This window comes from Centrocercus urophasianus, unplaced genomic scaffold, assembly GCF_019232065.1.
Source record: "Centrocercus urophasianus isolate 14NV4802_14NV808 unplaced genomic scaffold, USGS_Curo_1.0 seq_33, whole genome shotgun sequence".
Taxonomy (NCBI): Eukaryota; Metazoa; Chordata; class Aves; order Galliformes; family Phasianidae; genus Centrocercus; species Centrocercus urophasianus.
In genome coordinates this window covers 7253093-7268159 of record NW_024884900.1, presented here as the reverse complement: position 1 = coordinate 7268159, position 15067 = coordinate 7253093, and the positions used below count along the sequence as shown (strand labels likewise).

Below are 15067 nucleotides of genomic sequence, written 5' to 3'. Positions count from 1 at the left end.
ACACCTTTGTGATAATAGAAACCCATTTAGACAGAGGTGGTTTTCCATTCTTCCTGGATTAATAGAAGCATGGGGACCTGTTAGCAAGGAGCAGGGCTTCTCAAGTAGCTGCTTTAATCCTTAGTACCCATCTTTGGTACCTGTCATTTTGTGGGCTCGCATTGAGAGTGCTGGAGGAACCCTGCATCCCACAGCAAGGGCCATGTCCCTGTGAATCCCTGCAGGCTGGGAGCTGTTCTGAGAGCACTTCATTGCTTCTGGGTGAGCTCAGAGGTAGGATTTGTTTAAAGAAGGACCACAGGCAAGATTACACTGGAGCATTCTTCCCTCTCCCTCTGACAGCAATAGCAGAGCACACTTTGTGCACCTGGGTCAGTGTGAATGAAGCAGAGAGGTTGTCCTGTTCCTAACAGCAGCAGGAGAAATTAGACTGGGATCTCTGAAACATCTCAAACAAAGAAGAGTTTTGGTGTTGGTTAAACAGGAGCAGTGTTGGCAGCCCCCCTGTTGCCTTGCAGAAGCATCAGCTGGCTGACCTTGCTCAGCTGGAGCTCAGCACTGAGTTCTGCATCAAGAAAGCTCTGCTCTCACCCCCTCCCAAAACCCCCACCCTCGGCTTACTGAATAATTTCAAGGTGCTAATTGGCCTGCACTGCAGCTGATCCATTGATCTGGAATGCAAACAGTCTCAAAGTAATTTTCTGTCTGAGCCAGTCTGGAGCTTACAGGAGTGCTGGTGTTTGTTTCCTTGTTTTTAATTTCCAGCAAAGCAAAGCTTTTGTGTTGCTCTCTACAAGATGCCTGCGCCTCTATTGGCAGTGCCACAGGGGTGTCAGGGGAAAATGGCTCTCACAGTGTCCACTTCTTGGGTAGCTGAATTACGGGGGAAATATGGGGGCATGGAAAGGTGAAGTCTTCCTCCAGCAGCGATGTGCTCTGGGTGTGCTGTGCCTGCAGGATCTGATGGTTTGATCCAGGCAGGGTTTGGGGTGTGCAGTGATATCACGCACGCAACTCCCAGTGCTCTGGATGCAGGAGGCTGTGCAGAAATAAATTCATCTGCAGCTGTTTCTCTCCCCAGCTTGCAGGGACAGGCTTGGTTTATCTGTAGGGTTTGTTCTTGTACCTTTCCAATAAAACTGGTGGTGGCTTTGCTGGGAAGGGAGCAGGGCAGGGGCTGCAGCGATGGGCCAGGGAGCAAAGGAGAGCATGGGATCAGACAGGGGGGAGCTGCATCTTGTACCCGCCAGTGCCTTCCCAGCAGAACGAACCTTGTGTCCCATTCTGCAGGTGGTCCCATCTCCAGGTGCTGTGTGTATGTAAGGATTGTCACAGACCCATAGAACAGCTCAGGTAGGAAGGAATGTCAGTGGTTGGTGGGACACGTGGAGATTCCAGACAGCATTCCTGGTTCTGCCTGCAGCACTGCAAAGTGGGGAGCTCAGCTCTCCATCACATCAGCGTGGAGATGTTAATTCTCTGCTGGAGCGTGGGGAAGCTGAGACTGGGAGGAATATTTGCAGGTTTGAGAGCAGATAGATCTTGCTTCACGTGGCTGAAGATCCCTCTGGCAAGGGGGGTTTGCATTGCAAAACACATTCTTTCCCCTCTGGGCAATCCTGGCCTTTCATTAGTGTGAGGTGATCCAGCTGCACTCCAGATGCAGACTGAAGGAGCATTCAGCATGGTTGTAGGCTGGAGCCTAATGGGGGGGGGGGGGCGGGGGGGAAAAACTGATTGGGTTGTTGCAGCTGTTACTGTTTTTTTGTGCTTCAGAGTGAAAGGAGAGGCCTGGAGAACCCTCACCTCCTTGTGCCATGGCACTGTGATCACAGCTGGCTTTGGGAAACTGAATGGGAGGAAAATACCTGGAGACAAACACGGGGAGCTCCTGCCTGGATGAGCAGCTGGCCAAGCTGCATCTCCCACGCAGTTGTTCCTGTTGTTCCTGCATGGTTATGGTGTTATTTAGCTCTTCCCAGGAATGAGCTTTCCAAGTTCTTTCCTAGGAAGAAATGTTGTTTTCTGTACCCACTTCTTAGATAGGAAACTGAGGCACAGAAATGCCGAGGTTAAATACATCAGATGTCAAGCTGTCATTTCCTCGCCGCAGTGTTGGAGTTTGTGAACCTAACAATGTTCTTCTGACGGGTTTGTGAGTGGGATAACACCTAAATAGGAAAACGAGTTGGCAGGTTTCACAGCTTCCCTATTGAGGGGGCACAGGATATAAACCTCCGTTTTGCGCCTCTGTTTTGCGCCTTCAAGGGTGTTCTCCAGAATACAAGCTTCCCAAAAAGCTTTCCGAGCAGGGACCTACAATTCAAACCCATACGGCATCTCGGATGTCAGGAAAGCAGACTGGTGGTGCTGGAAGCCCATCCTGGCTCTCTGTGACCCTGCTGGTTCTCTCATTGCACGCTCTTCTCAGCAGCACCCCCAGCCCTCCTTGCTGACCACGCTGATGCAGAAGTCAGGGAGATGCCTGGGCTTTGGATCAGCCTTTGCCACCCGACTTAATCCCCTGCTTTGTGATAAGATGGGATTTGAAAACGCGCACAGTGATGAGCACCTTCTGCAGGGCAGTGGGGAGGAAACCCTTTAATAAAGGTAAAAATCAAATTAAAAAGATATGGCCATAAACTCTGCTGCCATGCAGAGAGACGGGCGACAGCTCCCCCCATTTGTCATGAATTTTGCAGCTGGCAGCACTTTTATTTTTAATGCCTGACCGTTGGAGCTCTACAATTGCAGGAGCTTTTTCCTCTATCTTTTTAATATAAGCAAGACTCCAGCTGTCATTTTTTGCAGAGGGAGGCTATAAAAGGTGAAGTATAAGGGATCTAAAGCCAAAAGGCTGCTAAAGAGAAAATAAAAAAAGGCGGTTATTTTTAATTGCATTATCTTTAAACATTCAGAGTTAGCCGTGGCTGCAAACGTTAGCCCTGAGATGATGAACTGATGAGCAATTGGTTCATTCAGAGCACCAGAACAAATCAATGAGCAGCACATCACCCGCAGCGCTCTGCTGGAACGCGAAAACTTCTGTGCTCAGTGAAGGTAAGTGCTTAGGAGATGATCCAGCATATCACACCAGAGAAACAAGCCAGCTTAGCATCTTCGTTTCCCTCCAAGCACAATAAATCCTTCCCATATCCGCCGTTTCAGTTGAGAGCTAATGGATGTCCTCAAGTGCGTAAATGATCGCCATCCAGTTGGAATGAACTCTGCAGGGAATGGTGGCATGGCTTTCCAGTATGGAACCGTTCCTTTCCCAGCCACTGCTTTAGCCCCTTTTTTTTTTTTTTTTTTTTTTTTTTTTTTGAGATCTGAACGCATCTGTGTCATCCCAAAGGGATTCTTGAGTGCCTCGTGGGGCCTGGATGTGGTGTATGTCCTGATTGCTGGTGGCAGCAGCTCAGCCCTGCTTGGGGCTTGGCCAGAATTTGTTGTCCTGGTGGAAATGCCGTTGGTTATTTGAGCTCAGGAGCCGCTTGTGGCTGATCTGATGCTCACCAACACACATCCTGGAGTGGTGGTTCTATGATACTGCAGTTCAACCACAGCAGCTAATTGGGATGAAGAGTTCTGGGGCAGCCCTCTTGCTTTTCACCCAGAGGGTGGTGAGGCACTGGAACAGGCTGCCCAAGGAGGCTGTGGATGCCCCATCCCTGCAGGCATTCAAGGCCAGGCTGGATGTGGCTCTGGGCAGCCTGGTCTGCTGGTTGATGACCCTGCATACAGCAGAGGGTTGAAACTAGATGATCATTGCGGTCCTTTTTCAACCCTGGCCATTCTATGATTCTATGATATGATTCTTTTCAGTCACTCCAGGTGTGAAAAACAAATCTAACTCGTGCACTAAGCCCTATTCTTGGGCTGTGCTGCCCCTTGGACAAATCTTTGCTTTACTCTGTATCTGTTACCTTCCTCTGCCTTAACGAGACCACATTAACATTACATCTGGTGTTTTCAGCTCTCCTTGCTGCTTTTACAAGCTTCCTGCACACAGCACCTTCCCACGTGGCTTATTTGATGCTATTTAGATGAATTTGTAAAGCTTCTAGATGGGTTTGTTCCATCAGAATTCGGGCTGTACTTTTCCATCTGGCTGCCTGCTGGAAACAGCGTCCAGAAGTGATGTTTTCAGTCACATTTGCAAGGTTAATTGAATTATGAGGAGCAGATTATTTGAGCAAATGGAGTGGCCTTGTCGCACTTGGTAGGGCCTGTTAGACCTGCAGTAACGCAACCAGAAATGCCCAGGAGCTGCAGATGCCCCCGAGGAAGAGGTCAGCGAGGTTTGCCAGCATGGATTGCCTCCATCCACTGCAAAATGCCACATCTGCCATCACATCCCTGCCCTGAAATAGCTGATGGGATGCGCTGAACTGCAGCCAGGTCACCCGTGCAAGGCAGCAATGCCATCCGCTCCGCTCGCAGGGAGGGAGATGAGCTGTGACATCCTCTGCAGCATCACCACAGCCCAGGGTGTGCTGGGAAGGCACTGCTGTGGCTCTGGGAACAGTTCTGGGGGGAGGAGCAGTATGTTTTGACCTTTCTGTGATTTAGGTTCCTGTCTGCCTTAATGGCTTTGGGATGCAGGAGGTGGAGGTGTAAATACCAATGACGTGCTGCCAGGGAGCAAATAGGCGTCCGATGAAGAAACGCATCCTTTTTTTCCCCTTCTTATTTATCTCTCAGGCAAGGAGCAGAGGTGGCAATAAAGGGAGAAAGACGTCAGCCGCCTGGTAGATCAGCAGCTGCTCTGAGCTCCTGCACGCCGGTTGGCGGAGTGAGCTGGATTTCTGGGGTGCTTGGCTGATGCAAAGGGCAAACCGATCACCAAATGGCATTTGGCTGCAGTGATTTCCCACGAGCAACTCGCAGCGCTCTCTCCGAGGTGGCATGCTGGTGATTAATGCACAAACTCACCCCTCTCCCTGGTGCATAGTTTTTGTTCCGTGCGAGCTCTGATTGTTCAGTTAAAAAAAAAAAAAAAAAGTAACATTGGCCTATGAAGCTGAACATCAAAATGCAAAAGCAGAACCCTCAGCGTCCCCACTGTTTGCAGTGTGTTTGCTCAGGGTTATTTTCATGCCACACACAATTGACGTTATTGAGGAGAGCAAAAGGAACAGTGTTTGTTATTCAGTTCATTTTGGGTTTTCAGTGCCGTCGTCGTCTCGTAGCAGCAGTGCCTGGGGACTGGGGGGTGAGGGAATGAATTTATTACACGGAGTGTGGAGCTGGACAGAAACGGCTCCCAGAGGCCTCCCTGAAGGAGAAGGAAAGGATACAGGGTGGGGGAAGCTGTGGGGTAGGGAGTGTGGGTACGGAGACGTGGAGCAGCTGGTGCAAGAGCAGCAATCCTTGGGTTTGTGTTTCCATACTGCCGGGCTGTGTCGAAGCTCAAAGCCAAGTGTAGGTTTCTGCTGGGAGCTCCGCTGTGTCTGTGCTGGCTGAGTTTGCAGCTGAGGTCAAGTTCCTGAAGCCAAGGAGGTTTAACAGGGATTATGTATTTGTGAGGCTGGATCTGGCTCTGAGCTCTTTCCTTCTGTAATTTGCCAAACCAAAATCCAAAGTCCAGACAATCTTAGAGAAGGTTATGCCATCATTCCAGAGTCCGTGCCTGGTTTTACAGGCTGTTAATACACAAGGGTTATTTTAAAATGGTGAAAGATCTGTATGAGGTGGTTTAAGTACAGATTTTGAACTACTTACTACCATTGGACTAGAAGCAGATGTGAGGGCACTGGCGTTATTCTTAAAAAGGTTTCATTTATCTCAGTGTGTGATCACCTTTTAGTCCTGTTCGAGTCGGAAGGGACCTCAAAGTTCTTCTGGTCCAACTCCCCTGCAATGAGTAGGGATTCTGCTGTGGGCTCTTCTGCTCTGGGGCTGCAGGCAGCAGGAATCTGCTGTGCATCTCCAGGTCTCAAGCTGGTGCCCAGGCTCCTCTGTCATCTTCCACGTCAGATGGGTTTAGAGAAAGAAAGCAAAACCAGATGAGAAAAGCCAAGCTGTGCAGCATTGCGGGATGCCGGGCAGGCTGCCTGGCCTCATCTCTTGCCTTGCACTGACCACATGTGGACCAGGTGATGGAGCTGGCTCTCTGTTCCTCTCTGACAAACCTCTGTGCTCCCCTTCTGTCTCTGCAGAGCTCCCTTCCTCGGAGCACCTGAGCGTGGCCGATGCCACATGGCTTGCCCTCAACGTGGTGTCCGGCGGAGGCGGCTTCTCTGGCTCCCAGCCCATCGGCGTGACCAAAATTGCCAAGTCAGTCATAGCACCACTAGCTGACCAAAACATCTCAGTGTTCATGCTCTCCACCTATCAGACAGACTTCATCCTGGTAAGAGACATCGGGGGACCGGCCAGGGTCACCTGCCAGCAGATGGCACTTAATGACGCTTCAGTGACACTTGGGAGATCCAGTTGCTTGAGGAGCAGCAGGATCACCAAGGTTTGCTTCCCCCAGAGCTCTGTGCCATTAGGAGGTTATGTGGCAGATACACATATTTGTACCCTACTTATGGTAGATAACCTTACTGATGTTTGCAGTAATAGCAGTGAAAGTGCTTCTCTAGACGCACACCTTGTGCACCTGCTGCTTCACGTGGGAATAATGTGTCCACTTCCCTGTGCCCGTAACCTCCACTGCAGCATTTTCACCCTTCTGGTGCATCATCATTCTGGCCATCACCAGCTGACCCTGTCATCCCCCCCAGGTACGTGAGCGAGACCTGCCCTTCGTCATGCACACGCTGGCTGCAGAGTTCACCATCCTCAGAGTAGTGAATGGGGAGACGGTGGCCGCCGATGACCTTGGGATAACAAATGGATTTGTCAAACCAAAATTGGGTAAGGAGCAGCCTGGATTCAAGCCCTTGGGGTGCTGGTCTTCGTGCTGCGTGGGGGGGGAAGAGGAGTTTGTTTAACACGTGCCCAAATCTGTCCCTGTTCACCAGGGACTGCAGTAGGTGCTAAACTTTCTGAGCAACGCTGATGGGCTCTGTGGAATTTGAGCCTTTTAATGCTGGTTTAATACCTCTGGAGCAGACATGCCTTTTTGTAGGACAGAAGGTTAAAACATAACTCATTTCAGCTGCAAAAAGAAAACATTGTCTGTGGCCCATATTTCCATATTTTAACATTGCAGAAGAAAATGGCTTCTGCAGAGGCTTGGTTAAGCACCGCAGCAATTGATGCACAGAGAGTGGTGTTGTTCACCTTTCACACTTCAGTACCAGTCAGGATCAAGGCCACGGTGAGCCTGCAGCCACACAAAACCTTAGGATGTTTCCAGTCTGCAGGAACAAGCATCTAGCAAAGGGCACAGTCAGGAAAAGCAACTGCTTAAATACATCTGTTCCTCCACACCCAGGTGCAGCTGTGTGCCCACACCAAACAAGGCAGGGATCCTTTGTGAAGTGCCACTCATCCTCATCGCTCAGTAGCTGTAGGTCTCCTCCTTAAGAAAATGAGCCTTATAGAAAAAGCTGGGCTGTCGATAAAATAAGCTTTGAGAAAGGAAGGATAAGAAGGCATACTGCCAGCAGCCAGAAAAATGCCCCTAAATGGTGGGAGCCTGAACTTATTTCAGCCTGATAGCCCGCAGGGTTTCAGTAAGGAGAAACTTCCTGCTTTTACCTTGCCAGCACTGTTGCTTTTCTCTGTGGCTGCTGTGTGGCTGTTACATCTGGTGGGACGTGGCTTCACAGCTGTGTGTCTGTATCTCTTGCAGTTCAGAGGCCTGTCATTCACCCCCTTTCCAGTCCGAGTAATATGTTCTGTGTCACCAGCCTGGACCCAGATACCCTTCCCACTGTTGCTACACTCCTCATGGATGTCATGTTTTACTCCAATGGGTAAGTCATGGCAGGGATTCACGCTCTGGGAGGGCATAAATTCACACTGCCACACCAGGGGGGACCTGCTGCAGCCTCACACTGCTGTGGCGCCTTGTAATTAGGGATGGAGAGGATGGAGGATCAAGAGGGCTGTCCCAGGAGGTGGGAACCAAGAGACCTCTGCTGGCTTTGCAAAGCTGAGCCTTTTTAGACTTATCTGAATGCTAGCAGTGTGATCTGTGTGCTGCAAATCCATACGTGACCCAGAGATACACGGCCAGCGTGCTGCTGTAATGGGATGTGATAGTGCTCAGTGACACTGCCCTAAATCAGTGTCTGAGCACCTCTGGTGTCAGTGGTTGCATCTTCTTTAAATGCCCTCTTCTGGACGCAGTTAATGCTGTTCTCTTCTGTTTCCCCAGAGTAAAGGACTCGGTGGTGGGCAATGAAGACTCGGGACACATTCGCTTTTTCTCCTTTTCTCTCATCGAGGGTTACATCTCCTTGGTCATGGATGTCCAGACACAGCAGAGGTGAGCTTTGGTCTTAAGGTCTCCCAAACTCTGGAAAACAACCTAGGGTGTTCTCAGAGGAGCAGGAAGCAGCTTAAGCTCCCACATGTTAATTCTGGGGAGCTTCACTGGGTGCCTGTTACGGGACTGTACACCTCGTTACCTTACTGACCATGTCCAGCGTGTTGGTCCAGGCCCGGAATGAAATAACAGCAATGACAGAATAACAGAATGAAATAACAGGGATCTGAGAGCTGTCTCACTGTTAGAACATGGGAGCAAAGTGATTTTGACATTTTCACTCCTTTTCTTCACAACTTTTAAGAGCAGAAACCCCCAAAAATCTGGTTGAAGTTTTACTGCCCAAAAAACAAAAGCAGAGTGGGGACTTCAGTGACTCTGTCCTCCCACTTTGCCTTCACACATAGCTGGGCTCAGTGCAGGCTCCTTGTGATGATAACACAGTCATCCCTGTGCGGCCAGAGCTCAGCTCAGGGCTCGTTAGTCAGACAAGGCAAAAAGTCAGTGAGGGAGCAAACATCAGGTTTGTGTGTGTGTTTCTGCAGCTCCACGTCACAGCAGTCTCTGAGGTCCAGATACCAGGCAGCACAGACAGCATGATGCTCGAAGATACCAGGCATAGATGTGCTTTTGACACGCAGTGCAGTGTTTGGTTTGATTCTTGTCTGCCCTAAGGACTTGTTCTGCAAACTATTAATTGCTCTCTTGGAAATGTCTTAAACCTTAAATGGAGTAAAACTCTGTCTGCCTTCAAGAGAGGCCTGAGGCTTGGAGCAGCAGCCGGTGCTTGGGGGATCTGGGCGGCCACTCACTGCTGTTGGCCTCAGCAAGTCACTTGGCCACTGACCTTCCTTCTCTGCTACAAACTGGGGATCTACAGGGAACCCAGGGTCCTCCTAGGGATGATATGGGAAAAGCACTGATGGTGCTTGGGTACAGGGACAGCGGGCACCACTGCGTATCAAAGAAAGTCATAGGGGAGCATAGAATAGGCTGGAAAGACCTCATTAAGTCCAACCATCACCGCATCCCACCATGCCCACTGACCTGCAGTGCTGCATTTCTTGAACCTCCACGGCTCTTGAACACCTGCCACTGTTGCTGGCTCCAAGCAAGGATACAGGAACAGCAGCATCCCTGCGGGCTGCATCCGACACACCGCTGTGTTTTAATTGCTGTGTTTGGCATTCTCTTTCTTTTGCAGATTTCCCAATAATTTGTTGTTTACAAGTGCATCTGGTGAACTCTGGAAGATGGTGCGGATTGGTGGGCAGCCCCTTGGCTTCGGTAGGTGAACATTTGGGCCCTCAGTTGGTGCATGGGGAATCGGTTGCCTCAGGGCCTTCAAAAGGGGATGGAAAAATCCGTTTGTGTCTGGGACATTCTAAGTACCAGCAGCTCAACATGACTTTGCAGGCTGAGGTTTCCCAATAAGTGACTCCTACTATTAAGTCAGGCTTCTAAATATACTTTTGAAAGTGCTGCATGCTTGACAGCTCCGCCTAAATTACATCCGTCTGCAGGACTTCAAAGGCAGATGCAACTGGGTTTGTATTTAAAGAGCAAAAATGGACAAAGAGGTGGCACAGGATGCACTGCAGATTGCTGAAAGCAGTGGTGTGACAGCACTGCCTTCGGACACCTCTGGGGCTTTGGTATATTGAGTGTAGATCTATGGAAGTCCAAATGGGAGAACAGCTTTATGTTCAATGCTGCAAATGTTTTCTCTGCTCAAAAGAGCATCAACCTAAGAGCACAGAGCAAATACTCACTTCTGCAGAAGTATCCCTCTTACTTTTATGGCCTCTGCAATTTTGAGGAGTTTAATCTGAATTCTGCAGCCAAGACCAGATGCTCACAAAACACAGGGGCTCCTTCCATGCTTTCTAAAACAGTTAAAAGTACAGACTTCAAGAACATTTTGGAAAAGTTCTAAATATTTTTCATTTTTGGCCAGGTGAACAAAAGTTGTAAGAACACAATTTACCTTCTTTAAATGCATCTCAGAGGCAAAATGTGTAGAAGTGACATGGCATGTTTCATTGATGGGGCATCAGGACACCCGCCAGTCCCCTAAATATGCAACATTTAGATGTGTTGGCTTAGAACCCAGTTGGATTCCAGTCGGGGGAATGGGCAGGGACTCATTTTTTTCATCTCCCCAATAGATGAATGTGGAATTGTCGCTCAGATTTCTGAGCCTTTGGCCGCGGCCGACATCCCAGCCTACTACATCAGTACTTTTAAGTTTGATCACGCGTTGGTGAGTATCCAGACTTCTTCCTTGGGGTAGGGGAGGGCTTCCTGGGGGGCAAACAGTGATGAGAACACCGGTAGCCACCCACTAACAAAGCTCAGCTGGTTTGTGCTCTTCCTTTTGTTTCTCTCAAAGTGCCCTTCACCACATTACTTCTCCTTTCATCACTGCACACTCACTGTCCAATCCTACTTGTGACCTTCAGAAGCTCCAAAGAGTCCAAGGGGTTTTTTGCACTGGGTTTTTTCACCTCGCTTCTTGGGTTTTTCACAGCTGGTGCAAACCATTTGCAGCCCACAGGTCATGTGTGTAAAGAGTAAGAGTAAATATTATTCTAGATAGCAAAGGTCAGAGTGGTGTATGTGTTTGTCTTATTTTCTTGAATATTAACTGTGCTGATAAGATAAGCTAATAAAACACCATTTTAAAATCAATACTGTTAGCTTTGCCTTGCATTCCTACCTGCTGCCTGGCCCCGGAGCATGCTGTGTGCACAGGGCACGGGGTGCAGAGTGCTGCTAATTGTCAGGCAGTATCTGGAGAGCTTAAAATAGATGCTTCACTCAAAACTCAGGCCGTGCAATTGTGATGACTGTGCAGCAGCTCCGCCTTTCACAAGTGGCTGCATCCGACCCCACAGCCTGCAGCAGCTGGCAGGCTTTGTTTGGGCCGCATGTTGATTTCTGTGCATCTTCCTTGTTAAGTCACTGTTTTGTCATTTTCTTTGCTACTTTTTGTTTTCTTTTTGTGTGCTTTTGCACACCTGGATGGCGCCGTTCTGGCACCAAGGCGTGCTGACTGCTGGGGCATTGCAAGCCCTCCTTTGCTTTGTTGGCCAAGACCCTCACCTGGGCTCTTCACTTCCCAAATACCTTTACTTCCAGCAGGTAGTCCAGCAGAAAGGTCCAACTTTCCCAAGGTCTAAGAGCATCTTGAACCTCTTCTCTTCATCCTCTCTTTGTTTAAGGTCGTTCAGTGTTTGCAGTCAACAATTCAGAGTTCTTTGTAAAAACTCATTCCCCTTGCCCCCTGCTTTTTGCTCCTGTGCATCTTACGGTGTTTTTTGCTGCTTGGTTTTTCCTGGCTGTTAACACTCAGCTCTCCCTACTGTTAGCTGCAGGAGCGCTCTGGAAGTTGTTCCCTCTGGGAGGCGTTGCCAAGATGGGAACCTTCAGCTCTCCATGGATGGATGAGGTGGGGCTGGGCTGGAGGCAGCTTCCAGCTCTCTGCAGGTTATGTCTGGAGAGAGCCAGTGAGCTTTTCCAGGTGCTCTGCTCCTTTTGCCTCACACTTGGAGGCTCCCTGCTCATCTTCCCCAGCATTTTGCACCTACCGAGGCTGGAGCTGTGGCTGGGAAGCAGTTTGGAGCTTTGCTTTGGCTCTCCCCGTGGATGTGTGATCTGCCCTCTGGCTGCCAAGTAAGCATGTTGCACCAGTTGCCCTCTTCAGGGATCTGGAAGGTCTTGCACGACTGGGATGTGTCCCACAGATGGAAACTGCGCACATCTGTCCTGGAGAAAACGAAGCCCAGCCCTTCGTTGTGTGATCAGTAGTGCCTGGGCATTGAGGGAGCCAGGCAGCATTCAACATACAGGGAAAAACAATGAAAGAGGCGGTGGAGCTTCATAGTCCTATTTCATGTGATGGATGTTTGCTGGAGTTTTCTTCCAAACCCAGAAGAATTGTCTCTGTGGTGCTTTTAAGGTTATTTTCTTCCTTTCCCAGCAGACCTTTGTTCACACATCATCAGAGTTAGCAGCTCCTGTTCCATCTTCCTGCTGGAAAATTGAACGTTTTTCTTGTTATTTCTCATGAGTTGCTGTTTTTCTTTTTTCTTTTTTTTTCTCTCAGTTTTGTTAAAAGCTCTCAGAAAATCACAGCACAGCCATATTTCCACTGAGCTCAGAGGGTCTCCAATGAATCCAGGTATTGTGCTCCTGGCCAAGGAGTCAAATACCTTGCAGAGGAAGCAGTCCCTTCATCTTCCCTACCAGTTATGTTGGCTTCCCATAGCTGCTCACAGATCATTTATTTTCCCTCTGTCCCCTTCTCACTTTCCAAGAGCTGTTGGCTGCCCGTCCCCTGAGTGCCATCACTGAATGGAGGCAGTGGTCAGTGCCTCTTGCTGCTGATGGGCCTCTATGTGTTATTATTTTCCTTTCTGCCAATGCCACTCATTCCAGGATCTTCTGTGCCTTCTGTTACAAGACACCCACTGGTAATTGTCCGGGTGGACTTCTGTGGTGAAGTTCCATCACAGGGCTGGAATAGAAAGCTCAGGTGCTGTGCTTCACCACCAGTGCTGACCCTCAGCTCCCCATCTCCTGGTGTGCTCCCCACCCACAGCCATGGGTCCAAAATCTGGTGAGTGCCCCCCAGAAGGGCAGGAATCTGACATTTGGATGCATAACTCAAGTCTGCAAAATGAAGGAGCTACAAAGACTCTGGGAGCTTTCCCTGAATGTCCCCTTTCATAGAATCATTAAACTCGCAAAGACCACTGAGATCATGAAGTCCAGCCACCCGTCACCACCTGTCACTCAGTGCCATGCTTTCCTCCTGTATTTCCTCCTGTGTTGGGAAGTGCAAGAGCAGAGGTGCACAGGGCTTTGCCAGCAGCAGGAAGGACAGGAGGGAGAGGTAGAAAGAAAATCCCATCACTGCGTTTGCATTAGCTCTTCTGAAAAGGAGGGTCCCATAGCTGGAGCCCTGTCTCGCCGAGTTCTGGTGTCCAAAGCATTCCTGGCTCCTTGAGGCTGCTCTGCTCATCTCCTCCTTCTGCCTTTTATTCATCCAACCAAGGTTTGTTAGAACCTGACCTTTCTTGTCTGTTTCTTTGCAGGTACCTGAAGAAAATATAAACGGTGTGGTCAATGCACTCCAAGTCAGTCAAGCTGAAAAGCATTAGAAATCTTCTGAGCTGGTTCCAGATGCTTTTTATTATTATTATAATTATTATTATTATTCTTTTTTTTTTTTTTTTCTCACAGTATTTCTTGAAAAATCTGATTCCAGAGAGTGACATGAAAAGAGACTGTGGAAAGTTGAGCAGAAACAGCTCCAAATAGCCTTTGTTTTAATTATTATTATTATTATTATTATTGTTATTTTATTAAATTTCTTTATGAATGAGGGGCAGGAGGAGGGGAGGTCAGGTTGTTTCCTGAGGCTTGGCTCGGGGTGAGATGGAGCTGCCTGGGAACTCCTGTTGTTCCCCAGCACGGGGCATGGATGGACAGAAGGACACGGATGGATGGATGTGGGCACTGCGCCCTGAGCCCGGTAGCACGAGCAGAGTGGGTGGGCTGCTGGCTGCCAGAGAGCCCTGAGAGCCCTAAAAAATGACATGTGGAATTAAACAGAAAAGACGTGGCACGGTGCTGGCTTGTCTGCTCCCATCAGGCTGTGTCTGAGGACTGTCCGTTCTGTGCATGTTGGGTCAGGATGGGGTTGGGGTTCTGTTTCCCCTCTTTGGTACTGGAAAAGGGGAAGCTATCCTGTTGTCTGAACTGTCTCATTGGTCTTTATCCCTGCACTCAGCCTGGCTGCCTGCAGAAAGTCTATGGGGGGCATTGCTCTGGCCCTGCAGATGACACCATCTTCCGTCTGCTTTGAGTCTGGTTTAGGTCTGTTTTCCCTCTCCCCCTGTGTCCCTGCTCCAGGGACACCTACCAGGGCCAGCAGAAGAGAGATTCCTCCCTTCCCATCCCAATTTCAGACATTTGTGAGGTGCAGAGTGTTGTACGGTGTCCTGATTGCTGCTCCTCTCCTATCCCACATCCTGGGCCACCTCACCTCAGGTTGTCCCCACCAGGAGCAGGAGGTCCCTGTTGGGTCCTTCCTGTGGCTTTATCAGCTCCTTCCTCCCCAGGTTTGGGACTAAACTCATGGGGGTTTCCCGTTGGCTTCAGATCTATAAAAGCTGAACTGTGCTGAAAAGTCCCCCAAAAAACCATACAACACAGCCCACTGCCTGGAGCTGATGTCACCCAGGACAGGGAGAAGGAGAAGCCACCTGCACGGAGTCTGTCCTCACAGTCAGGAGCCCAGACATTTCTTGTGTTCCTGTTCTTCCCATGGTGGACATGGAGAAATGGCACATGGCACAGCTTCAGTGAGCACTTCCCAGCCTTGCTGAATGAAGAGCCTCTGGAGTGGGGGTCATGAGGCTGCATCCTGCAGCTGCGAGGCAGGGAACTGCAGCAATCTGCAGGGGTTACACAGGCAGGAGGTGATGCTGCAGGTGTGGTGTGTGCTGGTGTTGCTTCCCAAGGAGCAGCAAGAGGAGAAGTACTTGAAACAAGCAACAATTCTACTGAGCCTTAAGAAAAAGTGAAAAAATAAGGGTTTATTTTATTTTTACTTTGATTTTGCACTCAGGATGATTTAGAGGTTGTTTCGGTTGTTCCAGATGTTCCACTTCT

At 49.4% G+C, this 15067-nt stretch overlaps 1 protein-coding gene across 1 annotated transcript in view; it reads left to right on the top strand.

Annotated features, from left to right (window-relative positions):
* Window positions 1-13741, top strand: part of CASTOR2 (cytosolic arginine sensor for mTORC1 subunit 2) — an 86273-nt gene extending 72532 nt beyond the window's left edge. Inside the window, exons 4-10 of the mRNA XM_042830408.1 lie at window positions 6162-6355; window positions 6732-6864; window positions 7748-7871; window positions 8276-8386; window positions 9591-9673; window positions 10555-10649; window positions 13486-13741. Of these exons, the coding sequence (XP_042686342.1) occupies window positions 6162-6355; window positions 6732-6864; window positions 7748-7871; window positions 8276-8386; window positions 9591-9673; window positions 10555-10649; window positions 13486-13551 (806 nt within the window). The 3' untranslated portion in view covers window positions 13552-13741. The remainder of the gene's footprint in view (window positions 1-6161; window positions 6356-6731; window positions 6865-7747; window positions 7872-8275; window positions 8387-9590; window positions 9674-10554; window positions 10650-13485) is intronic.
* The last annotated feature ends 1326 nt before the right edge of the window (window positions 13742-15067 follow it).